Source organism: Sceloporus undulatus, chromosome 5 (assembly GCF_019175285.1).
Source record: "Sceloporus undulatus isolate JIND9_A2432 ecotype Alabama chromosome 5, SceUnd_v1.1, whole genome shotgun sequence".
Classification (NCBI taxonomy): Eukaryota; Metazoa; Chordata; class Lepidosauria; order Squamata; family Phrynosomatidae; genus Sceloporus; species Sceloporus undulatus.
The window spans coordinates 84420168-84447663 of record NC_056526.1 but is presented as its reverse complement, the minus strand read 5'-3'; the positions used below and the strand labels follow the sequence as shown (position 1 = coordinate 84447663).

At 37.4% G+C, this 27496-nt stretch overlaps 1 protein-coding gene across 1 annotated transcript in view; it reads right to left on the bottom strand.

Annotated features, from left to right (window-relative positions):
• The window catches only part of RELN (reelin), a 250778-nt gene that overhangs the window by 42028 nt on the left and 181254 nt on the right, over nt 1-27496 (bottom strand). Inside the window, 10 exon segments of the mRNA XM_042467668.1 lie at nt 2-82; nt 4213-4471; nt 10254-10401; nt 13597-13817; nt 15688-15917; nt 20653-20755; nt 20864-21035; nt 22327-22509; nt 24521-24605; nt 26618-26795. Coding sequence (XP_042323602.1) covers nt 2-82; nt 4213-4471; nt 10254-10401; nt 13597-13817; nt 15688-15917; nt 20653-20755; nt 20864-21035; nt 22327-22509; nt 24521-24605; nt 26618-26795 — 1660 coding nt within the window.

Sequence of the window (27496 nt, the reverse complement as noted above, 5' to 3'; positions counted from 1 at the left end):
GGAGAAGCCATTTCTTGCTATCCAAGATACTGAAATCATCTTCCAAGACTGTGTTTCCAGAGATATTTCCACCAATAAGGATCTGCAGTACAAGCAAAAGAGTTTCATCTACCATACTTTAAAGCAAATATACATTTTATGAGACTTACACGTGCAATTCAGGAACAAACATATTTAATACATCTTGATACTTTGGCTCAATATTTCTTAATCTTTAAATCCCTCCTAATATTTTGAAAAAAATCACCCGAGTTTGCATTAGACAAATCCAACATGTATTAGTAATGATCCTGTTAAGTGTAAAATTCTATCCAGTTTTTCAGGAGGGTGATGCTATTTAATGTAACACGTCATGATTTTCTTTAATTTATATTGTATTTTAAAATTTTTGTCTATTAGGGTATACAAACCCACAAAATTTATTATTATATAATGGGACTAAACAAGTTTGTGAGATACTACTGTGTGTACTCCCAAACAATTTCACATGACTGTATTTTTGCATTTTTACAGAAATTTGATGGGTTATACTTGCTAGGACTTACATTTTTGTTTCACTCAACTCATAAATGAAACCATCATAATCAACCCTGGTTAATTACTTAGTAAATATGGTTGCCTATTACAGATACTTGAGTAGTAACTTTATGGCCTGTTTCTGTCTTCTGTCTTTCCCTTATATGATTACACTTGAAGACTGTATCTTCTTTGAATAGTCAGAATTCTTCTTGAAACCTGAGTGAAGGTTACTGATATGGTTATTCGTTGAATAAGAGTAATACATGACTTAAATGTTTTTGGTGATGTTTTCTAGTTTAGCATTAGTCACAATCACTCAGACATCTGAATGTTCAGCAATATGGATTATGCCTACATCAAAAGCTTCTACTACTAACTGAACAAAGGAACAAATCAGAATCTGTTATGTAGAGTGGTTTGTAGATTGCTCCATCAAATGTCCTTTTTGTTTGGGCTGAAAGCTCTTTTGAAGAGTCCTTTCATATGGGTTACGGGATAAATAGATTATGGTCATCAGTTATAATTTCACACATAGAAGTGTCAAAACTCTAATGCAACACTGGTTCTCTAAACCTGTATAATCACCCATACATAGAAACAGTTTTACAATCTTCTAGATATACAAGAATTACTAGTATATTTCAGTTATATTCCTACAATTATCCAGATCTTCTAAATACTAAAAAAACTACAAGTATTGTACTCATTACTTTATTCCCACAGTAGCTCAGAGTTGTACAAATGCTTCCAGGATTAAACGAACAATGGGTAAGTTCCTGGTGCTGTTATGATTTAAATGAAATCTAGTTTGCTTTCCTCCCTGCCAATCTAGCATTAATTATTTACCTTTCTTTGAAATTCAGGGTAATATTGTTTACTCTCATAACAGCTAATTAACAATGAATAACTATGAACTTTTTGAACAAGAGCGTTTTCCCTTTAAGCAAAGGAAAAAAAATAATGTTTTTCATTCCTGGCATCAGTTTTCATCAGGAGTTACATTCTGAAGGATCTTAACCAGAGGCAGATGGTTCAGAATTAAACATAACAATATAAACAATAGAAAAAGTAATTATTCTAAGCCTTACACAATGTGCTCAGATCCTCATCGCTCACATGCAATAAGTACAAATTCATTGATTCCAATATTATCATTGACAGTTCCAGCCACCTGTTAGAGCAAAATGGGGTTGTCTTTCCTCCATTCAAAGGATGACTGAAGTGCCAAAGTTAGAGCACTGTCCCAGCGCTGCACACAGTCCAAATATATGACAACTGAGTGTACAGGTCCAAATGTTGGGCCTGTTTTGCACAGTTTCTGAAACAACGGACAAGTTGGATATGGCAGCTTTTTCTTGAATTGGTCAATAACTCTGGGGAAACAATACCATCAAAAACTTTACCTACACCCAGATCAGAAAAATAAAATCTTTTTTTGCTAGGTCAGTGGAAGTCAAAGAAAAAGGCTGCTATCTTAAGACAGAGCATCCAGTTACTTTGCATATAAAAGGTCTCAGAGTCAGTCTCTGGCATTCCAATTAAAAGAGTCTTAAACAAGGCTAGGAAAGGCTTCTGCCTGAAGCCCTGTAGGGTTGCTGCCAGTCAGATGAGCCATTACTGGGACTGATGGGTCAGTACTCTGACTCAATATATTACAGGAGCGACATATGATGTTAACTTTGACACCATTGTAACTACATGTCTGGCTGGCCACAGAATGTTAGACTGGATGAACCTTTGGTTTGATGATCCATCAGGGCCATTCATAAAGTTTACAGGGCAGGGACAACAATTATTCAATTTTGTAAAAAAAAATCACTGCCAACTCCTATCAGCCCTGATCAGTATGGTTAAGGACATTTGGACTTGTATTCCACAGGAGGAGGCTTCAGTGGGATAGAATATACCCTGAATCTAGTTTTGCTATTTGATAGATGGAAAATGATCTGGTTTGCAGGTGAGTGGGGCACAACAAACTCATTGTTGTGGTCAGATCGCTTCCTTGTCAACCCTATCAGAGCGGGGAATTTTCTGGCTGATAGGGCTGTGCAATTTGGTACAAGCCTTGGTCTCACTTTGAAAAGATGAAGTGGAAAGGGCCACTGATACAAATGCTCCTAAGCTCTCAGCCCAGTAATGTACAGCCCATAATTCACTTTGGTTTACCAGAGATCTATGGGCAATGAAGCAGGCTGGATGAAGGATGGAATGTAGGGAGTGCAGGTCACAGAACAAATATGACTGAAAACTGGTCTTCACTGTATCTATTACGTGGCAGTGAAGTTGGCAAAAATATCTTATTTATGCATCCACTGTTCTATCCTTAACACATTGCCCAGCAGAACTATGCCAAGTAGTGAGGAGCATCTTGAGGTCAAACTCAAAAAAGCCAGGGTCAGAACTCTCAGTTGCTTGCATTCACTCAGAACTTGACACCACAGTTATTGCAGCATTTAGGAAGGTGTCCAGCATGCCATCTGGTTAATTTTCTTGGAATCAGTTTCAGCTGTTGCAGCCTGATGATATGGACAAGATGGATGAATTGCTCCGTTCTTTTACACATAATTGTGATAAGCTGTAATGGGCTGAATAAAAGCCAATGAACTGAAGCTAAATCCTGAAGAGACAGAATATGTGTGGACTAGTGGTTCTGTGGTCTGAGAACTAAATATGCTACCTGCCCTGGATGAGCTGCATTGTCTCTGCAAGAACAAGTGAATAGCTTGGATCTGTCTTTGCCTTTGTCATTGAAACCAAGGTGGATTTTGTGGCCGAGAGTGCTTGGGGCCAGCTTTAATTGGTTCACCAGATATGGACTGAAATAACTTAGCCAGAGTAGTCCATGTAGTGGTAACTTCCCAATTGGACTACCGCAATGCACTCTACATTGGCCGTACAGCAATATAAGGTATTGTTCTTTTGTGGATTTTGTTTTGCCCTGTTATCGGTTGATTGAATATCCCTTCACTTCAAAAACCTTCACAGTAACCCTGTGAGGTTCGCAATAACCCTGTCATGCTGACAGAGAGTGACTACCTTGAAATATGTATAGAAATAATCATTTCAATTTTTGCACAATTTTTTGTGCAGAAAAGTGTGGATTTTACACAAAACATTCCTTTATGCATAAACCACTTTTTGTACAATTTTCAGCACAAGCCAAATTTTCACAAAAAGTCTAAAAATATGGAAAGTCTTTGAAAAATGCACAAAAATACCAACCATCCCCTGCCTCTGAGAGGAGAAACATTTTGAAATTCTTTATTTTCGCATGCAAGAATGAAATAATCAAAGACTTACATCCCAAATCCAAGGTCACATAGTGCATTTAACAGATCCAACCCAGTTCATTGAATGGCTCCTATATTCTACTACTGCACCCCACTAACATGGTATTATCCTATGCAAACTCACTTCTGCCATCTCACCTGAATCCATCATAGGCAACTGATTTTGCCTCCAAAAACGTGTACCATCCAGCATATCACAAGAAAAGCAGGGCTGCCACAGAAAAACAGCACCTTCAGATCTCATATAGTAAATCTATACCATATCCTGACCCTATAATATGTACACCTCTCCCACTTGCACTAGTCACTTAAGTAGCAATAGATCAGGAAAATGTACATGACATTTGAACATATATATAATGGCATAAGATACTTATGTCCCACAGAAGAAAACATTACATACCTGATCAATTACCCATGGGCTGTAGAAATGTCCATTCTCAGATGGCTGCCACCAGCGCAGACGGGTAGAGGCAGAACGAGCTTTCAAGGGGATTTCTAGGGCAATGTACCGTCCCACATTGCTTGAGTTGCTGAAGAGAAATTCTTGAAGAAGGTTCCAAGTGAGACCCCCATTAAGAGAATACTGTAGCAATACAGGTTGGCTTCTGGGGTCTGGTACTGCCTTACCACAACCCAGCCTCATGAAGAATTGCACAAACCTAAAGTGTTAGTAGAGTTACAGTGAAAGATTACTAACCTGAATATACTATCAGTAACCTCAATAATATTATCAGTCAAAATAACATTCAGGAAAATATTATCCTTAACTGCATAAAGAATAATAGTGATCACTGAGTACGGAGAGCAAAGTTTACGTTGTTATGTAGTTCTCTTTTTTAGGTCACAATATGTAGTAGTTTGCTGTTGTGATGATTAAGTGTTTGCTTTGTTCACTGAAGCAGCATCATAGAGCTAAACAAAACTGTTTATTTATCCTTTAGGCATTAGCATGCAATCAATAAATAGACAGATTTATTTATGTAATGCAAAGTCCCAGATATTTGATTCTCTGTTGAAATTTCATAATCTTAGCCCAGGAGCTCAGATTATAAAAAACAAAACACAAAAACTGAGCCTTTGGCTATAATCATTTTTTTATTACAACAACAACAACAAAAAGAATCAGTCTCTCCAGCTTTCCAGGATTCATGATCTGCAAAAAAGCAGTCTTTTAAAACATAAAAAGTGAAGATTATGTTGTGTATTTAATATTACTAAAACAAGATTAAAACAGGCAGCTGCACTTCTGTTTCATTAAACACAGAGACCAAAAATTTCCCAAAGAAAAACAATCAACACATGAACAATATGTATATCTTTCAGTTTGATAATGGAACCATACAAATGTGTATAATTAGAATATATGTTTAGCACAGCAGTACATCTTCCTACATCCTTCTCACGCTGTTAAACTTTGTAGTCTACATAATCAAGGAATTGGCCCAAAGGACTGCACAGTTTCTTCCACTGGAACAAATTCTGTCTTCCATCCTAAGATCAGCATTGATGTTAATCACGGTTAAAGCTTCTATAGTAGCCAGGGTTTTCAAACTAGGTTCAAATGTTGGTTTCCAATCTTTGTCAAAAGGGATTCTGGCTAATCTTAACAGATTTGATATGTTTGTCTCCTGATGTATTTCCAAAGTAATCTTCAGGGTTGATCAGTTAGATTCTTATTGTTTTGATGTAAAGTTACAAATGCCTTAAGTAAAAAACCTTATAATTTCAAAAAATTTTTTGTTAATGATGTGAATAACATTTGTCTTAGCAACTTAGCTGAAGAGTCTGGCTATTAGGAATATAGAGATGTAGTATTTGTGTCTGTCTCACTATTATAGTGTCTGTGTACATATATTTTACAGAGAAACTGAGAGAAAGGAGAGAGAAAGTTGTAACAGGCTTTGTAAAGAGAGCTACTGAGTTATTTATTTATCTGATTTCTATGCCACTTTTCCCTCAGAAAGGGACCCGAGGCAGCTCACAAATAAAAATTCCTGCAAGGATTTTACAATAAAATAAAATAAAATAAAATAAAAATAAATACAATAAAAACACATTCTCCATGTACTGATGGAGGTAAATACTCAAGACACTGCTGGACAAATAAGTCAACGATTCCATGTGCTCAAGGATTTTGTTTGTTAATTCTTTATCACCATCATGCATATGTTCTTCCTCACAGCATGGATCATATCAAGCACCCTATTACAAAGACACTTATTATTATTGCAGTAAAACAACACCGGGAAGCCGTATGGAGCAGCCTGTCACTGGGAATAGATTAGATTTACTGTAGGTAAGCCTAGGAAAACTGTTAACAACGGTTGTGCATGAACTGTTATCTTTCTTCCATGCTCATTGTTGAAAACAAAGTAACAAACATTTCTATATAAATATTAGTCTAAAAACAAATTTCTGTAGAGACCCAAAGCCTATAGTGCTACGAGAAATACAGTGTTACTAGAAATAGAAAAGCCTCCACGCGTGTGTTTGTGTGTGTTTTAATTGCAACCATATTATATGAAGGTTAATATTGTTATCTATGCTCTAAAGTAATATAACAAAAAATAAATAATTAACCTACATATTTGGCTTTATTTAACTCATTAAATTTCTCCGCATTAAAATGTATTTCACATTACTCCTCATATATAGATGGGATACAGACCGTCCCTCTGGGGCGGCCTGCACCCACCCCTTTCCCCGACGGATTGGGGCCTCAGCTGCCCTGATCCGCCACTTTTCCAGGCCGCAGGGAAGTGGCAAAAGGCCGCTTCCCTGCTGCCTGGAAAGGGGTGTCCTTGGGGCTTCAAGCCCTAAGGATACCCTGACAATGGCGGGGAAAGGGAGAAAGGGGCCACTCAGCCCCTTTCTCTTTGTATCACTAGCATGGAACGGGGAGCAAATTAATCTGCTTTAAAATACAGTGATTTAAAATAAATGGGAACGAAAACAGAGTCTAAATAAATTGAGGCAATTTGCCCCTTTTCGTAATGGAAACGATGGAAAAAATTTGTATTAGTCTCGGAACATAATCCGAATCAGAATTGCGCCAATATAATCCATTTTATCTGCCAAGTGGGAATGGCACACTGGTGTTCTAGCCAAGATTGCTGTAGGGTGGTTATAGATGACAACTTTTCCAGACGTTGTACTCTACATTTTACATATATCTGCACTTGACAGGTGGTGAAACCCCAAATGTTTGACAGAGACAATCAGGCTACAACAGGACAACAGACCTTTCCTGGTGTTTTGGTTCTTTGCCTATGTGCTATGTAATTTGTTTTAATCAAATTTGGATGGCTAGTCTTCATGCATTTCCAAAAAAGACTGTAACGTTTGTTCTAAAAATACAACTTGCTCCATTCTAGAACAATAAACTATTACCCTCCCCCCCAAAAAAACCCCAAACATATTTCTTCTACAGAATCTGAATGAGTTTTTCTTTTCTTTTCTTAACAAAAGAACTATAGTGGTGTTTCTCAAACATTTAATTTAAAGGGATTCAGTGGAATTCCACTGTGGTTTGGAGTCTCTTTTAATGTTGCCTCCTCATACAACAGCCTCATTCTACAGATGCTTCTCCCATGTCGCTAATACCTAGCTCTATTATCTTGCTCAGCATTCTTGACTGACCAAATATGTTATCTTAACCTGGATTGACACAGTAGAAGAGATAACTGAAACAGTCAAGACATTCTCCATGTACTGTAAGTGGTATACAGTATAATTGGGAATAATTCATTAACTAAATCGCAACTACCTTTCATTCAAGCTTTGCCACACAGTATAGATGTCACTGATTGTATAAGTTTTCCTTCTTTTATATCAAGGTGTTCTCCCTTGTTCTGTTTTTCTGAACCCCTAAAAGCATACAATCATACAGATGAAAAAAGGTCACCTTCTCCAACTCCCAGGCAATGAAGGGATCCACAGTAAAGCATCCCTGACAGATGGTATCCAAACTCTGTTTAAAAACCTGGAACAAGTCCACCTTTCTGAAGTAGTCTGGTCCACTGCTGAACACTCTTTATCATCAAGAATTTCCTCTTGATATTTAACTAGCAACTTTTTTGTAATTTGAATTCACATGGACATCTTCCTTTAGATACATTCTAGCTTGTTTAAGATATAATGTATTAGAAATACTATTCCTATGTATAATTATTAAATGCCAACTTTTCAATTTCTAAGCTGCCACGAGTTCTTTTTTTTTGTGGGAAAAAGATAGGATAAAAAGCTAATAATAAAATAAAAATTTGGTATCACTCTTTTGTGAATTATGGATTTTTTTTTTTGTATTTTGCTGCACGACCAACATGGCTATGATTGAATATAGCTCACAGAAAAGTCAATTTGTGAACCAACAATGATATACAATAACCACATTATTCTCATTGACCAAGAGTAGGAATTCTATGGACAAAATTATCTCATTCAAAAAATAGTATTGATGTTTTTGTTTCCCCAGCTCTAACAAAAAATTCTTCTTGTTTTGAAGTGTATAACTTGGAAATGCAACGTAAATGTTAATGCAATATTATTTTTTTTGCAGTAGTTTATCTTATAGCCATGGCTTATTGTTTCGCTGATGAAATGAAATACATATAAATTAAGCCCCATAGCAGGAGATGCGAGCATGCCATAAAATACATCATTTTAAGCCTTTATGTTAATAATGCAAGTTCCAAAGAGATAAAGAGCATATTAAAATGCAATTTCCACAGAGTGTTTAATCAGTTTTTTATTGCTAGATACCCACTAAGGGTCAATGCACAAGTTTCAAGGAAAATAGAACCTTAAAAAGGTCAAAGGAAGGAAGGATAATAGTCAGTTATTCAGTGATTTGTAAACAACAGTTTAATTTAAAACTCATTTGACTTTTTTTCTTAGCCTATCTGTCCCCTTGCATCAAACAAGTTTCAAATAGACCCAAAATGACAAATTCAAATTTTAATTTTTAAATAGCTTGGTTCCAATTAACTGGTGACAGCTTGATCACAATCTGCCGATAAAAGACTGTAAACAAATGCCTGTAATTCAGGGAAGTTTCAGATAGTACAGATCCAGAATGATGAATGAAAAGTTACCCGGGCAATGAATACTGCAGCTTCAGGAATGGTTCACAATGAAGCTGCCTGTTTATGGAGCAGTTAGAATGTAATTGATTTCACTAAGATGAGATTAATATGCTATTTGTCCTAGGCAAGCGCTCACATCCTAATCTTGCAGACCACATTTTGGTGTATTCATCAAAGATTTGCCAGAAATGACAATGAGAGAGGTTACTATTTACATTATGTGAAGCACAGGAATGGTACAAACCATTTTGGTGCTTAAGGCAAAAAAACAAACTCAAATGGGATCACATAGCCCATGAAGATAGAAAAATAATAATATTTTAAGAAATATATTAAAAAGTCATATTGTTTCAAAATTCCACCACAACTAATTGTACTTGGTTTGTTTGGGGTAGCATGCAAAAATCCAATACATACAGTATTCTCTGTGTGCTAATAATAGGTAATTTACCCTCTTAGAGCACAGTATTAAAGATTCAAGTCAAAATGGGCTGATTTTCTTTCTTTCTGAGTCTGGATATATCTCAATCCCAGATTTGTTCTAGCTCTCAAGTCAAAGGTGGGGAACTTATCTCAGACAAATGCCCAAATTCAACTTTAGAAAGGTTTTTGGGTCTATTCAAGAGGTAGGCCATGTGGGAACAAAAACGCAAATAAACCAAAAACGCAAATTCTTTACACTCTTCCTGACAGTAACAAAATCTTATGTCAGACATTTTAACATTTTAGAATGGGAAAATATCCACACAAAAGATAGGAAACCATAGAGAAGAGGGGATGACCATGTGGGAGACCCCAAGGAACAGACTGGGACCCCCAAAAGGCCACACCTGACCTTAGGACATGAGGTCCTCACTCCCATTCCAAGTAATAGAAAACGAGTCTACACTTATTCATGTAACATGTAGAAAGCACACTACACTCATATCTCCACATTTGCGGGTTTGACTTTTGCGGATCTGAGTATTCATGGATTTTATTATTATGTTCTTTCTAGGGATATCTAGGTACTCCAGTACAACTCTATGGTCAATTTTAACCAAAAGTTGCACTGAAGGACCTAGAGATTCCTAGAGGAACATCCCACTAGGCCTTTGTAGCTCCTCCAGCACAATTCTATGGTCAATGTCTGGCAGATGTTGACCACAGAGTGGCACTGGAGGACCTAGAGGTTCCGAAAGAGGTGTTCTCTCAGGTAAAAACATAGCATCTTTTGCTATTTGCAGTTTTTTCACATTGAAGGAGGTCCTGTGTCTGTAACCCCGGTGAATGTGGAAGGATGAGTGTATATAATTTTTGTTAGTTAATAGATTTTTACTGTCTGAGTCTTACATTGTAAACAAGAAGAAAACATTACCTAGCCTGTGACAGATCCATGTCTCTTGTCATCAGCATGCGTAATCCTTCTTCATTAAAGAAAAGATTGTTTCCTCCAGACAAGATCCCACATTTCCTGGATGGCTTTCCACCACTCACCAGCAAAAATCTATCAGATTCTAGCTGACCTATGCACAAGGAACAGTTATTTTGAGTTTATTCTATGGCATTTTTGCCTAAACAGTTAATTTACATGAAAGCATAAAGTGAACAAATATTTGTAACATATATTTTTCAACTATAACCTCTTTATGGGAAACCTACAGAAGAAAACTAAACACAGCACAAACAACCACAAAATGTTTTTCACCCTTCAAAAAAAGATTCTGGCTATCTGCTCAATGTGTTAAATTTAGTCTGCGAGTTCATAGTTGAGGACAAGATCCTTGCATTCAGAAGAGGTGAGGGATTGTGCATGGTTAACCTCCCATATTTAATTTCTTTTTCCATTTGGGATTAAATTGGAATTGTAATATCAGATCCCCTCTCACAAAACTTTTTTATATGTGTGTTCATGAACTGACGTCATCCCATTCTATATGCCTGCAGTGATGTTCACTGTCTTTATTCATGGGTGGCCAATTCATGCTTAATATGGTTATGTTGGAAAGATTTATGCCATTGCATGCTTCCAAGTAAGACAGGGATACACCAACACATTTGGATTTTTAGGATACATCAGTATATTTATTTTTACCTAAGTATCAAATGCAGTACTTTAATTCTGATTGGATAGTTGGATAGTAATAAGAGGGCATTCAGAACAACTTCTTGCCAGAGTTAGGCCCTTTTCAGCTCTATTGATTTTCAGTGCAAAAGGATCAGAATATGTGCGTTTATGTGAATACATTAGATTCAGAAAATAATATTTATTTCAAATGTCAACTTAAAGGTACCCCTTTTCCTATCTACTGTGTATTATTGTGGAGGATTGGATGGTTTTGTTTTGCAGTTGTACATTGTGAAGTAATATAAAATATTATGACACATAGGCTGTGTTTCACACCTTCTTTCAGAAGTATCAAGGGACATATTGGTTGACAGCAATAAGAGAAACTGAACAAGGTGCATTCTAATTTCCATGAGAGACTATTTTGAGGGGATTGAGGAGTCCTTTTTGATAGAATGCTTGAAAGCCTGATGAAGGGCAGCAGATGGGGCTGAATTAGTTTTCATTTTGTCATGCTTTGCTTGCTGAAAAGAGGCTTGCAAAAGGAGCTTGTGTTTGCTGAACACTGGGGCTTTCCCTGTATAATCTGAAAGGTATGCTATAAGTATAAGCTTTTACTTTAAGGATTAATTTTCAAGGTACTTTTCAATCAGTGAAAATACATAACCAAGGCTGCATTCAGCACTGCAGAAATAATCCAGTTGTCACCACTTTTAACTGCTACGACCCAGTGCTACGGAATTCTGGGAAATGTAGTTTGTTGTGGCACCAGAGCTCTATGACAGAAAATGCTAAATGTCTCACAAAACTACAATTCCCACAATTTCATAGTACAGTGGGCCCTTGGTTTCAGGACCCCCCTCCCCCCAGATACCAAAATCCATGGATGCTCAAATCCCATTAAATCCCATTAAATGGCTTTCTGTCATTCACTTGCAAAAATCTATCGGATTCTAGCTGACCTGTGCAGAAGGAACAGTTAGATTTAGTCTATGGTATTTCTGACTAAACAGATAATTAGATGAATCATTAGACATAAAGTGAAGAAATATTTGTAACATATACTTTTCATAGTATAACAGCGTTCCTTATATAAAATGGCAAAAAAATCAAGGTTTGCTTTCTGGAATTTTTATATATATATATACAGTGGTACCCCGGGATACGAAAGCACCGCCTTACGAAATTTCCGGGTTACGAAAAAAATCAATAGGAAAAAACTGTTCCGGGTTACGAAGGTTATTTCGGGTTACGAAAAATTTTTTGGTGCTTTTCGGCGCTATTTCGCACGAAATCGCGGCTTTTCCCCATTAGCGCCTATGGCTTTTTCGGCTTACGAAGGATTTCGGGTTACGAACGCGGCGGCGGAACGAATTATTTTCGTAACCCGGGGTACCACTGTATATATATATATATATACTTTCAAGACATGGATGCTTGGATTCACACATAAAGGATTTGTGGATATGGAGGTCCAGCTGCATTGAGCTATGACAGTTAATGTGTTGTCAAACTGGATTATTTCTGCAGCATGGATGCAGCCCAAGTCCTACTCTGCAAAGAAATAAAAGATCTTATAACAGCTTAACTGACTGCTGGTTTGTTTCTGGGCACAATTCAAAGTGCTGGTCATGACCTATAAAGTCCCATAAAGCAGTTGCCAGAGAAGAGAACTGAAATTGTAAGGATGGGAACTGAACTTGCACAGGATAAACTTCTCTCCAAGATGAAGAGGAGTCATCACTGAGCACCCTTTGACAAGAGGAAGGAATAGAGGATACGCTTATCAAATTTGCAGATAACATCAAAAGAGAGGATGAACATTCAAAATGACCTGAATAGATTAGAAAGCTGGGCCAAAACTAACAAAATGAAGGTCAACAGGGAGAAATAAGGTACTGCACTTAGGCAGAAAAAATGAAATGCAGTGGTTAAATGCCTGTACTGCAGCCATTAACTCAAAACCACAAGGTTGCGAGTTCAAGACCAGCAAAAGGGCCCAAGCTCGACTCAGGCTTGCATCCTTCCGAAGTCGCTAAAATGAGTACCCAGACTGTTGGGGGCAAATTAGCTTACTTGCTAATTAGCTTACTTGCTGTTCACTGCTATGATCTTTGGAATAGCGGTATATAAATAAAACAAATTTATTTATGGGGGGATACTTGGCTTAATAAGACTATAGGTGAAAGGGATCTAGGAGTCCTAGTAGACCACAAGTTGAACAAGAGTGTGATGCAGCAGCTAAAAAGACCAATGCAATTCTAGGCTGCATCAATAAAAGTGTAGTGCTTGGGTCAATGGAAGTAACAGTGCCACTCTATTCTGCTTTTGTCAGGCCTCACTTGGAATACTGTGTCCAGTGCTGGGCACCACAATTCAAAAAGGATGTTGACAAGGTGGGGAGTGCCCAGGGGAGTGTGACCAAAAATGGTGAAGGGTCTGGAAACCTGATTCTATGATTATCAACATGTAGAAGCGGTATAATAAGACTAAAGTGGAGAAGGCTTCATTGAAGTTAAAGGAGGACTAATATTTTAAGAAAAGAGAGATAATTTGGTATGGCTAAATCTGGTCTTCCTAATGGTGCAAAAGCAAAAATCCTTAGAGAAGAATTCAAGCACAGTAATGACTAAGGAAGTATCAACCAAGATACCTTCAAAATCATCCTTGAGAAAATCAGGGTTCTTGGTGCTTATTTTGCAGGTTGGTCCAGAATAGCCAGGATCACAGATGCATTTTGTCCCATTGACACAACTACCATGGCCATTACACATTTCCTCACACTGTGGACCAATATAAACATTGTCAATGGCCCAGGTTACAGGTTGAGAACCAGCAGGATAAAATCCCTGGTACCATCTGAATCTCACCAATCTGAAAGAAAACAATATAAAACCCATGGTTAGCAATTGAATTGTATTTTGTGTGTATAAATTGTTCTGATGATGATTTGCTATAAACGTATTGCTAAAGGAAATATAAATAATACCACACTGCTCCACACTGCATGAAAAATGCTAGTTGAAAATTTACAAAATTATGCAAGGAACAACAAAAACAACCAATATCTGTGAAATATCTTCTTGTGGCACAGAGTTTTACACAAATTCAACTCACAAAACCCCCAAAATAAAACAAATTGACCTATACAACTTGCCATATCTATTCCCATACCACTTAGTCCCATGCTGCTAAGGGAGGGCAGAAGGAATGGCTATACTGTCCCAGACAATGGTAGCTTTCCTGATTAGCTTAACCATGGCTAGTTTAAGATTTCTTTTTGTACATGCATTTTTGCACCACAGAAAGTCACAAAGGGACATAGGATTCTGTTGGATTTTACTGCAAACAGTTCTTGGCTTAATGTGGATTTAGGAAGAGGATGAAGGGATAGGAAAATTAAATATCCTACATTCACACTAGAAGACAGACAAAGAAGAAACACGAAGGCAAGCAAACAAGAAACTCCCTAAAGAATCTGTGGTGTCTCTATGATTTTGGCATATTATGTCATGGACTGCTTCGCATTTGAATCTCTTTCCCACAAGTGCTGCTGAAACACTGGGGAAAAAGCCTTGATGATTTGGATTAGAACAGCAGACATGCAGAGTTAAAGGTTTCCACACATTTACGGGTTAATAATAACCAAAGATGCATGTTCATATTTAAAAATTAAACCCTTTGTTCAATTATTCAAAAGGTTTTTTTTAAAAAGGGTATGTTCCAGTTTTTCATGTAGGATCATATGGGCTGCTGTACCTTGCTACTAAATATGAGGTCACAAGCCCAGTGGGAATGGTTTCTCTTGTAGCAGATTCAAAATTACTTATCACGATATATTTTAAAGGCACAGGATGCTTCCTATGACTTTCTGCAGTTGTCTGAAAGGAATAACATGTTTCCTGTATGAGCTGTATATATATATATATATAGACCACAGTTCTGAGAAGAACCTATGGCTTTCCAAATTACTATGGCCTAGTAATTTACTGTTATGTCTCTGCATTATACTGGCATTTGGACATCATAACTCCATGGCATTTCAAATATGACAGCTCCTCAGAGTTGTTATCCTAGATTAGAAACATTAGAAGCAAATAAAACATATAACATGCATAATAATTGGGAGGATAAAACACTTGAGTTCACTTATGTTTTTTTATTCTAATATACAGTTATAAACTACAACATATTGTTGCTATATGAAACTTGCTCGTTCCCTTTTCTTTTCAATGATCCATACCTTGTCCCAAGATACTCCATTCTTTTCTGTCCCTGCAAGTTGTTTCATCTTGCTTTCCCACCAATAGTCAGTATTCTGTGGCTACTAATCATATTCAGTTTATACTGGGCTGAGGATCTCTGCTCACAGGCTTGTCCCAATTTTTTTTTTACCACTGTAAAATTTGGGGTCCTCCACAACCTATTATGTATGAATGGTGGCATTTAGGCTACATAAGCCACAGAACTGAAATATGTCCTATTGAAATCAATGAAACTTAATTAGAGTAATGTGATCTAACTTGGGTTGTTCATATGTGGTTCTGAACACATAGTCTTGAAGCATGTTGCAGTGAAATTAATGAAATGTACTTTCAAGTAACTTTATTTATGCTCATGAGATGTGCGTGTCTCTCTCTCTTTGTGTTTAGCCATTCAGTGTCCTTTTACTATATAAGCCAGTAGTGCAGAAAAAAGTATATATAAAGATAAAAGCTTGGTGAACATCAAGACAATTACATACCCACAGAGGTGTAGCTTTCCAAAGTGGATAACCTCTCTTCTCCAGCCCTGGGTTGTTCCAGCATAATATGTGCTGCTTGGATGATGCTCAGTAGAGCAGAGAGAACTGAGGTAGCTACTGCTACTATAACATAAAGGAAGAAGCAGGTGCCAGGTTGCCCCCAAATCCCGTGAGAATTCAAGTTTCACTGGGTCAGCAGATGAGCTATCAGTAGTGCATCCAATATTAATCTGAAACAGAATAAAGTAAAACCCCAAAGACTGTATGGTCCAAATGTATGGTTATTTCACCACTAGTATACTATAAAAGTGTTATTTTTTCATGAGATTCAGAAAGGACTGTCTCCAGAGGGTGCAGTTTCTTTTCAACATGTCTCATGGGCTGCTAAGAGAACACCGAACAGCACCACACGTTCTGTAACAATGAAATGGCAAGAGAAAATAGTGCAGCATTGTTTGGCTTTTTAAAAAAATTCAGAGAAATAAGACAGACAGACAGTGAGGGGCTTATGCAACAAGAACCAGAGTGCACCAGAATATATTGATGTTAGACAAAACCTAACCATGGCACCCTCTGAACCATTTGCCATCAATTACAGGACAGAAGATTTCCAATGAACATTAGAAGGAATTTCTTGACAATAAGAACTGCTTAGAATGGTGATGGAGTCTACTTCTCTGAACATCTTCAAAAAGAGGCTGGGCAACTATTTGCTGCTTTAATTAGAGCTTTTGAACTAAGTAGGGGTTGGATTCAATGGTACATGAGGCCCCTTCCAACTCTATGATTCTAGGATTTATTGATTAATCTTTTCTCCATTTGTTATCCTCAAGTTTCTGGGCCAATCTAAACATCTCTACTGGCAGAGCATGTAGCTGTCTATGATCTAATGTTAGCACTGGGATACAACTGTGTCCACACATAGAAGACTGTCAGCCAGGAAGACACACACCACTGCTGAGTCTGGAAGTAGTTCACAACTGCTGAGGTTCTTCTGAAGCGGCTTTTAATCTTAGGCCCGGTACAGATTAGAAGAAAGGGGTGGCGTTTCTCCTCTGGATAGTTGCTGCGGCAACTGCACGTCTGCAGCAATGATCCGCCCTTCTCCAAAATGGAGCTCTTTCCCGCGATGCTGCTAAGGCGTCATTTGTGCCCTGGGGTGTCACGGTGACGTGTCCTGTGCGTTGTGCTGTTTGGATGTGTCGCACAAGGCACGTCATGGACTTGCATGCCGCATGGATAGCGCTGCGTCAAGATGGCACTGCCCATACGTATTGGGATTTGGGGGCATGTGGTTGTTGCAAGCTCCTAAACCCTAAAATCGCCACCAGCACACCACAAAGCATCCGTTTGTACCGGGCCTTAGTTACAGCAAATACTTACAATCACAATACAGCAATATTTACACAAACCAGCATAATGTTCCGGCCTCAACTGACATTCACACCACTAGACTGTGTACTGGAGCATTCATCCTTATATACACAAACACAACTAGGATTCTGATCGAACCCCCTGCTAATGTTTCATGTAGCTACAGTGACAGTGCAGTTTGGAACTGCTATGACTCATCTCCATGCTCAGGTTGCATCAGCTTCCTCTGAGTCAGCATTTCCTCTTTAAACCATTGAATGCACCTGAGACATTTTACACAGCCGGGGACAAAAAAAAAAAAAAATACAGACATCTAAAGCTAGTCTTTAATTACCTTATCCAAGAGTGTATCAAGATCTTTCTCATAACAATAAATTAGTACCATATATACAGTATATTTTCAGAAATCTGTATGTGTGTGTGTATAGGGAGAGAGGGAGAGAGAAATTGTTTTTACATAGTACTTTGGGTAGTGTACTTCAGTAGTAAGAGCAAGGAAATATAAAGTATATCTATGCCATTGAATTAAATACTATTTCCAGTAGCAGAGAAATACAAGAACAAGATTCTTTATCCATTATCTTGTCTTGGTTTTTCAGCTTCTTGCCTCATGGAACAACTACAACCTTGTACATTCAGCTCTTCAAATAGCTTTCTAAAATTGCTTTACAGAAAGAATATTAATGATACTTCTGCATGTTTATAATGAAAAAGTGTCCAATTTATTTTCATTTCCTTTGTGAACACCTTTGAGAAAGGATGAGTAATAAATGAGACAGACAGACAGACAGACAGACAGAGCGAGCTGAAGTGAAATTCAAATTATTTCTAACTGTAAATGGTAAAAACATAATATTAACACCCCAATGCAGTTAACTTTCTGTAACTAGGTCAACTACCTACTGATATGGCATCTAAAAAACATGGTGCAGTAGATCTAGTTCTTAGAATCCAGAAGTGTGGGATGGCAATTTTACTGCATTATGCATAATAACTCCTTGTTTATCTAGATCTTCCAAGACCTCAGCAGAAGACGTTTAATTTTTTAAAACAACAAAATGACTTTGCCAGATGCCAACATGCGCATGTAGGTCTTATGGGGTAAACACAGTGAAGACTCATTTCTGTCTGATCAAAATGACTGACTTCAGAGTGATTTGTTGAACAAGCTTTTAATCTATATTTTAAAACAGAAAACAGTTTGCATTCTATATATTATTAATTTGTTGTCATGTCAAATTGAAATGTGCATGGATACACAGTTAAAACAGATTTTCTAAGAATACACAGTGCTTCCTTATAAGCAGGTTCTTATAATCACAAAAAATGTGCTGTGACTATTTTGCATGTGTTAGCTACTATAATTATAAATGTTTGTAACATGTTTTGTATTAAGCCTCTTTAAATATGGGATCGCTACTGAATGTAGATGGAACTGCCCATTAAGATCAAGATGGGAAGCTGGACTTCCTCTCTACATATATGCTATTGGGAAACAAGGCATACTTAAATCATTACATTATCACATTGTACGTTTTCCCACATCTGTCAATAGCAGTCAATGATGCAGAAGAAGGAAACAAAACACACAACCAGTATTTTACGAGAAAGATAAAAACTAGACTTTACTCCCCTGCCTTTTTTCTTGAAGGCAATTATGATACATAATAAATTTAAACATGATGTTCTTCTTTGGTTTTATAATCTTTTTCAAGTACCTCAGTTAACAAAGCAGATTATTCCTGGGCATTATTTCTTTAACAGAAAATTTGGTGCCAGAGGCAGAAATAACACAGAAAGAATAAGGACAGATTCCTACACTACACAAAAAAGAGCAGTTCCAATATTTCAGCAAACCCTTTATATAAAACTAACAACATGCACATGTGAAATCAAACAAACAGGTCAGGCAAGCCTTGCATAAGTAAACAAAAACATTTGAACCTGCTAGAGACCATTTGAATTCTTCTTCCAAATTCAGGGATGATTTTTTTCCTTTGACTAACCTCTGCTTTTCTTATGATTTCAATTTTGGTGACCAGATCTAAGGTATGTTTTGTTTTGTTTTAAAAAAAAAACATGCTGGAGGCACCTGATGAGGCAGGCTCACCTTTCTGTTTTGATGTCCATGCATCATGCTTAGTAAGGGATTCTGAAGGCAGCTGCTCTTTACCTTGCCTGATGTACACTGTTACAGTAAGACTAGTGATAAAATAATCCTATTCTTTCCCAGCTCAAATTTTATTGAATTGTTTACAGCAAACATAGAAAATCTATATTTCTCCAGCCTTCCTTCATTATCCTCCCAATGCTGATGCTGCTTAAACATTCAGCTAGAAAGAGGACAAGGAAGAAAAGTGGTTACTCATTAAGGGTACAATGACTTTGTAAAAGGTACCTTCTTCATCAAAGGTTTTGTGAACTGAGGTATGACTACTCTGTGTGTATTTTGACAGTGCAAAATGGAGAGACACCACAGTAGATTATGGCCCGGTACATACCGGCCCTTTAAGATGCTCTCGTCATGTGCTAAGGTTGCCTTGGGGCGGCGTTTCCACATGCCCCACAACCCTCTCACGTGACGAGGGCATCAAAATGGCAGCGCCCTGTATACACGGGTGCCGCCATTGTTATGCATGCGCCACACGGCACCCACATGGCGCTGCGTGGCACTTGCGTAACGAGTGCACCGTTATGCTGCCATTGTGGCGTAGAAACCCCCCACTTTTTGTGGGTTCTTTTTCCGCCAGTGGGAAGCCATGCGGTTTTATGGCTGTAGCTTCCCTCTGGCGGAAAAAACAGCGCTGCCAGCCCAGACCTTCAAAGAGGTATGTACTGGGCCATAGACATACAATGGCCTATTGGTAGTCCTGACTAGAGTATACCCATTGAATCATTGGGATTTGGCTACATATTGACTCACCAATCACCATAATTGATTGAATGGATCTACTTTGGACTAACCAACAGGATGCCAGATGCTTGTATATATGTAAGAGAGAGAGAGAGAGAGAGAGAGAGAGAGAGAGGGAAGCAGAAAGCAGATGGACAAAGGTTAACATAGGGATGCCATTATTTATACATTCGTGGAAGTCATAACATTTTAAAGGGACATGTTATGACTATCAAGGGGGTATAGACAATGGGAGTATACACTTTAACTTTAAAGTCTTAATTCACACAGTTATTATCTCTACAGCAGTGCTACTTAAAATAGTGCTTTGCAGATAGTTGACAATCTGTGAGCTATTGGCTGCTGGTCTGCAGCATGTTTTCGGGGGGTGGGGAGAGAAAAAACTGTAGTATATGGGCAAAAATACTGTACAGTGTCAGTCCCAGGCACATTCAAGAACCCCTCCATCAGTTAGCTTAAGCTGTACTGCCCTACAACACTTCCATAGCGTAAGAATTTAATAGTCTTCTTACGTCTTTATGAATTGAACTAATTCTAGCAATCCATATGGAATAATTTATGTTAACAGAATGTCTCTCCTTCCTTTAAAAATATAAGACAGGCAGAGAAATAATAGAGCAAAGCTAAGAAAAGCTAACAGTTGATAATCAGAAGAAGAGGAATACAATGATAAGTACCTCAAATTGGATTATGGTGTTCTCATTCACATCCAGATCCCTTGTTGTAATGGAATGTTCCCCAACCTCATTTGAAACAAATACCATAGCAGAATCTTCCTCCCTATTAGAGAAACAAAACTGATAATTCATAACTGAATTATTACCATCTACTAATAAGTGACCTTTTTAATGGAATAGCTTTAGTTGGGTATATATATTTAATACATACGGTGCTCCTTTGGAGGAATATGGACAATAAAGTCCAATGTTGCCACCAGGATAGAAAAACCAGTTGTCTTCCTTTGGACCAAAGTCAAAAGTATCAAGAAGAATAACAGGATTCTTAAGGTTGTTTCCATCAATAATAAAATCATCAAGAATCCAGATTTCTTCCTTCTTACCTAGGAAAATAAGTCTATTTATTACTACTGATTTAATTTCTGGGAAAGAAAGCAGCACTATTCTGAATAATCAGTGTTACTCAAAAATATGTTAAGAATATGAAACATATAACATCTTATCTTGACAAACTCCTATCAGGCTACCATATGTACTAAAATACTGTGGGAAAGTGAACTGAATATATCAGTTTCGGACTCAGATTGGTATGCTATTTGGTCATCTAGTGTATTGAAGTCAAGATCAGCTTTAACCAGAGAGAACTTTCTAAAGCTAGTACATAAATGGTATTTAATTCCTATTAGAAAATGACAGCTGATAAATTCTATATCACCCCTATGTTGGAGAGGTTGACCAGTCTTAGGGACTTATATCCATATGTGGTTAAACTGTTTTAAAATTAACCACTTCTGGCATGATGTCATCAACCAAACTGCTTCAATTACAAAACAAAATATAATCTTTTGCCCAGCCCTTTTGATATTTTCAATATACACAAGAAGTAATAAATCCTTAAAAAATAGAAAGTTTATCTCTTTTTGTTGACAGCTGCTCGATTAGAAGTAGCTAATAAAATGATCTCTCCTTATAGATTATATTAATACAAATTTTATATCAATTTCTCCTCCATCTAGTCACTGTTCTCTATAGTCAGATTTATTTTAAATCATTTGAATTGGGTAAATCCTTAATAAGGAATACCTTATTAATTTTAATAAGGAAGGATTTTCAATGATCTGAAATTCTTTATACCATTGCCTTATGATTGTAAGATTTTGTATGATATATTTTGAATAAATTTTATAAAAAAAGAATATGAAACATATTGACCATTACAGCCTAACATGAGGACATATTTTTACACTTTTGGCCATATAGGTCCAAGGACATCAAACTCATAACTAACGACCAAATCTTGCCTGCCCCAAAGATTATCTTCCAAAGAAGAATTGAGAGAGAGAAAGAGAGATTTGTCTGTTTATTATTAGGGGTTTTAACCCTACTATTCAGACAGTTTCTGGGAGAGGTTGCAAAATATAAAAACATCAAAAATAACATAAAATATAATGTTGTAATATGCAGCAGCAAACTATGACATATGTGAAAAGACATATGGCACAGGAACAAAACATAAATCAAACTGTTAAAAATGATGTTAAAAATAATACAAATTTAATTAATCTTAGCACCCTGAATTCCATCTTGTAGGAGAGAAAGGTAGGACAAAAATATGATCAACAAATACTCTTTTTATGTGAATAACAAATATAGTTTGGGATGATTCATCTATACCATTGTTAAATGGCTGCCAGAGCCTGAACCGCGTAGCATTTGTTCGTGCCGTGTATGGCAATGGGATATTAATGAAGAGAACGTCTGTTGTTTGAGTGAAGTAAAACTCATCTATCAGATTCCAAGTAATACCCCCATTAACAGAATACTGGAGCAGAACAGAATGCGACCTCTCTGGGGTACCTAGAACAAATGGGGACATGTCATAACAGCACAGTAAAAGTCACTGTGAGAATGAGCTATTAGGCACAGAAACTTACTAAGCTTGTAGAGGTTTGAATATTTTAAATGAGACCACAAAACAAGTATATTTCCAAAGAACTAACAGTCTTATCATTAATGAGCATCCTATTCATTTGCCCAATATAAACTTTTAAAAGAGACATAACCAAAAGTAAACATAGAACTAGAGTGTGGAAATGTGTTAACAGTGTGTAGTTATCTCCAACTATCTACTTTGGGAATGACAATAGTGAGAATGAACATATTTGGTCACATTTGAAAAATAATGTAACATGTAAGAGTGAAGATACTCCACTCGTGTAGTAAGTAATGGTTCCTAACCATTTTTGCTTTTTAAGGCCATTGTTAGATACTTTATGAAAGGAATTTTAAACAATTTATGCTATTTTATCTATTTCCCCCCTCAAAAAATTAATGGAATAGTGATCAGAAACTAATTAGCAGTTTAAGAAGCAACACTACAAGTCACTTTCCCAACACTTCAGTGACTAACAGTAATGGGTCACTTCCCACATAACGTAACAAATAATGGCAACAAACTGCATCGTAAAAGTAGTTTTCCAAGCCCTGAACAGACTTTGTTTCTGTAATTTTCCTACATACTACTTGAGGCAATACAGTGTCAGCCGCTTGGAATCCCATTTTGGGAGAGAGGTAGGGTAAAAATCCAATAAATAAAAAATAAATCAGGGAAATCCTGGAGCCAGGATTTGGGCTTAATTTTAAAAAAGTTTCTGGTATTTCTTAGGTTCTATGGACCTTATCACATGAGGCACTTACCACTGCCCAAACCTTGCCCAAACGTTGCAGAAGCACCGGAGGTGGGATCATCCGTCACACTTCTAAAACATAATTGAGGCTTTCTGCTTTCCTTCCATCAATGAAGCGTTTGCAGGGAAGCCAGGAGAAGCCATTTTTTTAATAAGGAGATAGCCTGTTATTAAAAAAATGGCTTCTCTTGGCTTCTCTGTGAACACTTCATTGATGCAAGGAAAGCAGGAAGCCTCAATTATGTTTTAGAAGCACGACGGATAATCCCACCTCCAGGGCTTCTGCAATGTTTGGGCAGTGGTAAGTGCCTTGTGTGACAAGGTTCTATTTTTGAAAGGAGATGGAAAATGATGGATAGGTGTGCAAACCTAGGACTGGTATAGGAATCCTTATTGTGGGTGTGGGGAGATATTCCACAAAGCCTACCAAAAACATAATGGCCAAGATCCCATTCATTTTTAGTAAAGAGAAATACTCCACCGGTATTAGTACATTGGAATGTGTGGCAGATTTCTTCTGACACAGGCCAACTGCATCTATAGCCCATTCTTTTCTCAGTGCTTTGCTCTGTGAGGTCTTTAAAGCCAATGTAATACATATGGGGAAATCACTTTCCCTTTTTGACATATGATTTCCTAATTCACTTATTGTATATTGATTTGGCTGCAATTAGCAAATTATCATAAATTACCATTCAAGAGAATAAAGCACAGGAGACTAAGCAGTGTTAGAGGCATGTGCGGTTCCCATCAGCTTAACCGGCATAGTCAGTGGTGAGGAATACTGGAAGCTGGAGCCCAGCAACATCTGGAGGGTTGCTGTTTGCCCACCCCTATGGTATAGGGAGGACATTTTTACTCTCAGTGTCTTGTTGCGAGGTTTCTAGAGCCAACCATTCTGTGTTCAACTGCCTTGTAGAAACATCAGCTACTTGCTACCCTGACTCCCAGTCTTGGAAGAAAGGCAGAAAGAAAGAAAGAAACCAACCAACCAACCAGCCAACCAACCAACCCACATGCTAGAATCTTTCTGGCTATCAATGGATTCAAGGTGTTCTTAGTTTGGCCTCAGAACTAAAAACAGTTTGGACTTCCCATGTTTTTTCCAAGTTACTACATATTAATTTATTATAGCTGCAGTCCATAAATACTAATACTGAAATAATAAAAAAATTACTTACCTTTGGCTAAAAATTTAAAAGAAAACTGGATATACATTGTATGAGTACAATCCAAATCTCTTGAAACAAGCATTCTCAGCCCTTCCTGGAAACAGAATAATAAAAAAAGAGATCTTATATTCTCTAGAACAGATCAAGGTTTTCTGTAATTCAGTCTTGCCAAATAATTACAAAGAACGTACGTTTATATTAAAATCATTAAGCTAATCTAACAAAATAATATGTGCATAGAATTTATTGTATTTTCATATGCATGTAAATCTAGATCAGTTTTGCACAACCTGTGATCCACCAAGCTGAATGCAGCCTGCAAGTTACGGATTTTGTACCAATCTACCAATCAGTTGACTCCCCATGTGTTTTTACGGTGCTAGATAAATAATACAAGGTTTGTTGAAATGCTATGACGGGCCCAAGACATTTTATGACCTAAGGCAGAACAGCAAAGGACATTCACCCACCCAGTCATGTTGAATAGTACTCAAGGATGAGGCTAAATTCAGTAAATTCAGTAACAATTCAGTAACAATAAACAAAATAACTAAAAATTTGCTGCCTTTTCATAACACCTAAAATGAGCTGTCTTTGTCCAGTCTACTGATTTATGATATGCATTCTTCTAATCAACAACAATTTATGGTGGTCAGAATCTTCAGTTTTGTATGTAATATAACAAGAAGCCCACTCTCCTGCCCTTATGATGGGAGAAATTTTGTCCTCTTCAAGGTATTGGCTAAATGCCATGCAACGGTGTTCTGTGGTGCTGGTGTCAAGCCTCTTGGTCATTTCGTTTGGTTGAATGTTGCTTGTACTGTATGACACAATTGGATCTGTACTTGCTAACTGGCAGGGTATGGGCACTTGGTTTCAATTGGTTCTCTTCAATTGGCACCACAAAGTGAAAGAATTCACCCATTTCTCTATCACTGCTGATTGGCTTGAGGGGAGATGGGAGGTGAATTCTTGCCCAAAGAAGACTTGCTCAGGAAAGAGTGCTAACCAGCGCCACATGGAGGAATCCCTTGTCACCTTCCGATCCCTTCGTGGTATCTGGCTAGGACAAACCATATGATCTATGCCCAGGGCTTTGAGCATGGAAATCTATGGTGGGGAGATCCAGCTTCATCAGGTTCCCACATACAAATTTGTGCCCACACATCTCATTGACTGCTGTGCTACAGTTTCGTCTTATTCCCCAAACGTTTTGGGGAATTGTGATCTGGATGGATTCTAAATTTATTTATTTATTTATAAAGTGCCATATGCCTCTAAATGTGTAGACTTCTAATAAAACAATTTTATCCCCTGAAACTACATCCTATGTCATGGATGAGCAATTTTGTGGCTTTCAAGATATTGTTGGGCTGTAATTCCATAATCCTAACCTGGGCAGACAATGATGAGAAATGATGAGAGATTCACTCCAATAATAGCTGGAGCACCACAAGTTGCCCACTGCTATTTCTGTGCAATAAAAGGAAGTGGGTACACAAAGGAATAGAAAAAAACAAGAATAAAGGCTGAATGGCGGTGGTAGGCAAGGTGTGAACATTATGGGAGAAGATGTAATAAGAAAGGAAGAAAGAAAGTTAATCCAATTAAGAACATGGAATATGTGAAAAGTCAGGGGGGAAGTTTATATTTAATGAGAGGTCTAAGTGGAAGCTACAGAAAGGAGTAAGACTAGCTTCAAACATGCTTTACTAAGGCAGTAAACCCCTCATGAGGGGATTGTAGCAGCTCTGTTTTCACCTTTGGGATTGCTTGAAAGTGCCTGTGTGTTAAAATCCAGAGGGAGTTCTCTGTGATATAATGAATTTTACATGAGGCACGCGCTAAAATGAATTGCCCTCACCCACATCTATATAAACGAAGGTGATAGTTCCCAATTAAGCACATGTTAATTTACTTGGGTGAAAATGAATAGGATAAAAACAAATTATTATGAGGGAGAAATAAATAGCAGCCAAAATAGTTACAGAGAAGGCTGGTGAAAATAAAATTTCAGGAATCTGGAAACAGCCACAGAAGAAACTGTTATTTTAAAGAAACAGCAACTTGTGTTTAAATAATCTTTGAACATAAACAATGTCTAACCCCTTTAAAGATGAGAGTAGTTCCAGATTTGATAGTATCACCATTTAGGTTTCCTCTTTCGGCTCCATACACTTCCGGCCAAAGATCAGGATGCAGGTTGCCATTGAAGTCATCTTTCAGGACAGAAGGGAGAGGAGCAGCAGGAACACAGTAAGAGCCTCCAAAACCTCTGTCACACCTAATAACAAATTGTGAGGAGTGGTTGGGAGTATAATCCACTGACTGATGAAATTGACTACATTCAGATATAACAACAAGCCAGAATTGCTAAGAATTCTAGCTTATTGTTTATTGACAGTATCTCATGCATATTAGCATGAAGTAGCAAAATCAAGCACAGCACAGACCATTGCCTGAACTATGTGATACAGTCAAACTTACATGTTCATGAATTCTTAATCCATGAACTGAAGAATTTGCAGCTTGAAAATATTTTTTAAATATATAAATTCCAAAAAGCAAATCTTGATTTTGCCATTTTATATTAGGCCATCTTACTACCCATTGTATTTATCCATGGGTTTTGGTATCCATAGGGGGTCCTGGAACCAAACTGGAGCAAAGGCCCACTGTATTTTTCTTCCACTATTTAGCCAGACTACATTTCCAAAATGATAATGGTGACTAAAACATTACAGAAATACCACAAAGAGGTAAAATTATCCCTTGGAAAGTGCAACTGAAATGCAACTTGATTTTGCTTCCCCCCCCCCCCCCCCCGGTAAGAAGCAATTAATGATAAGTAAATAAATATTTGTAATTACTTCCCATGCCAACTAAAAAGTAAAGTTAGATTTCCTGTTACACCTGGTTTGCCACTTCCCTAACAAATCTGAGTCCAAAGCCTGTGTTTGATATAGGTTTTAAATTCCTTGTTTG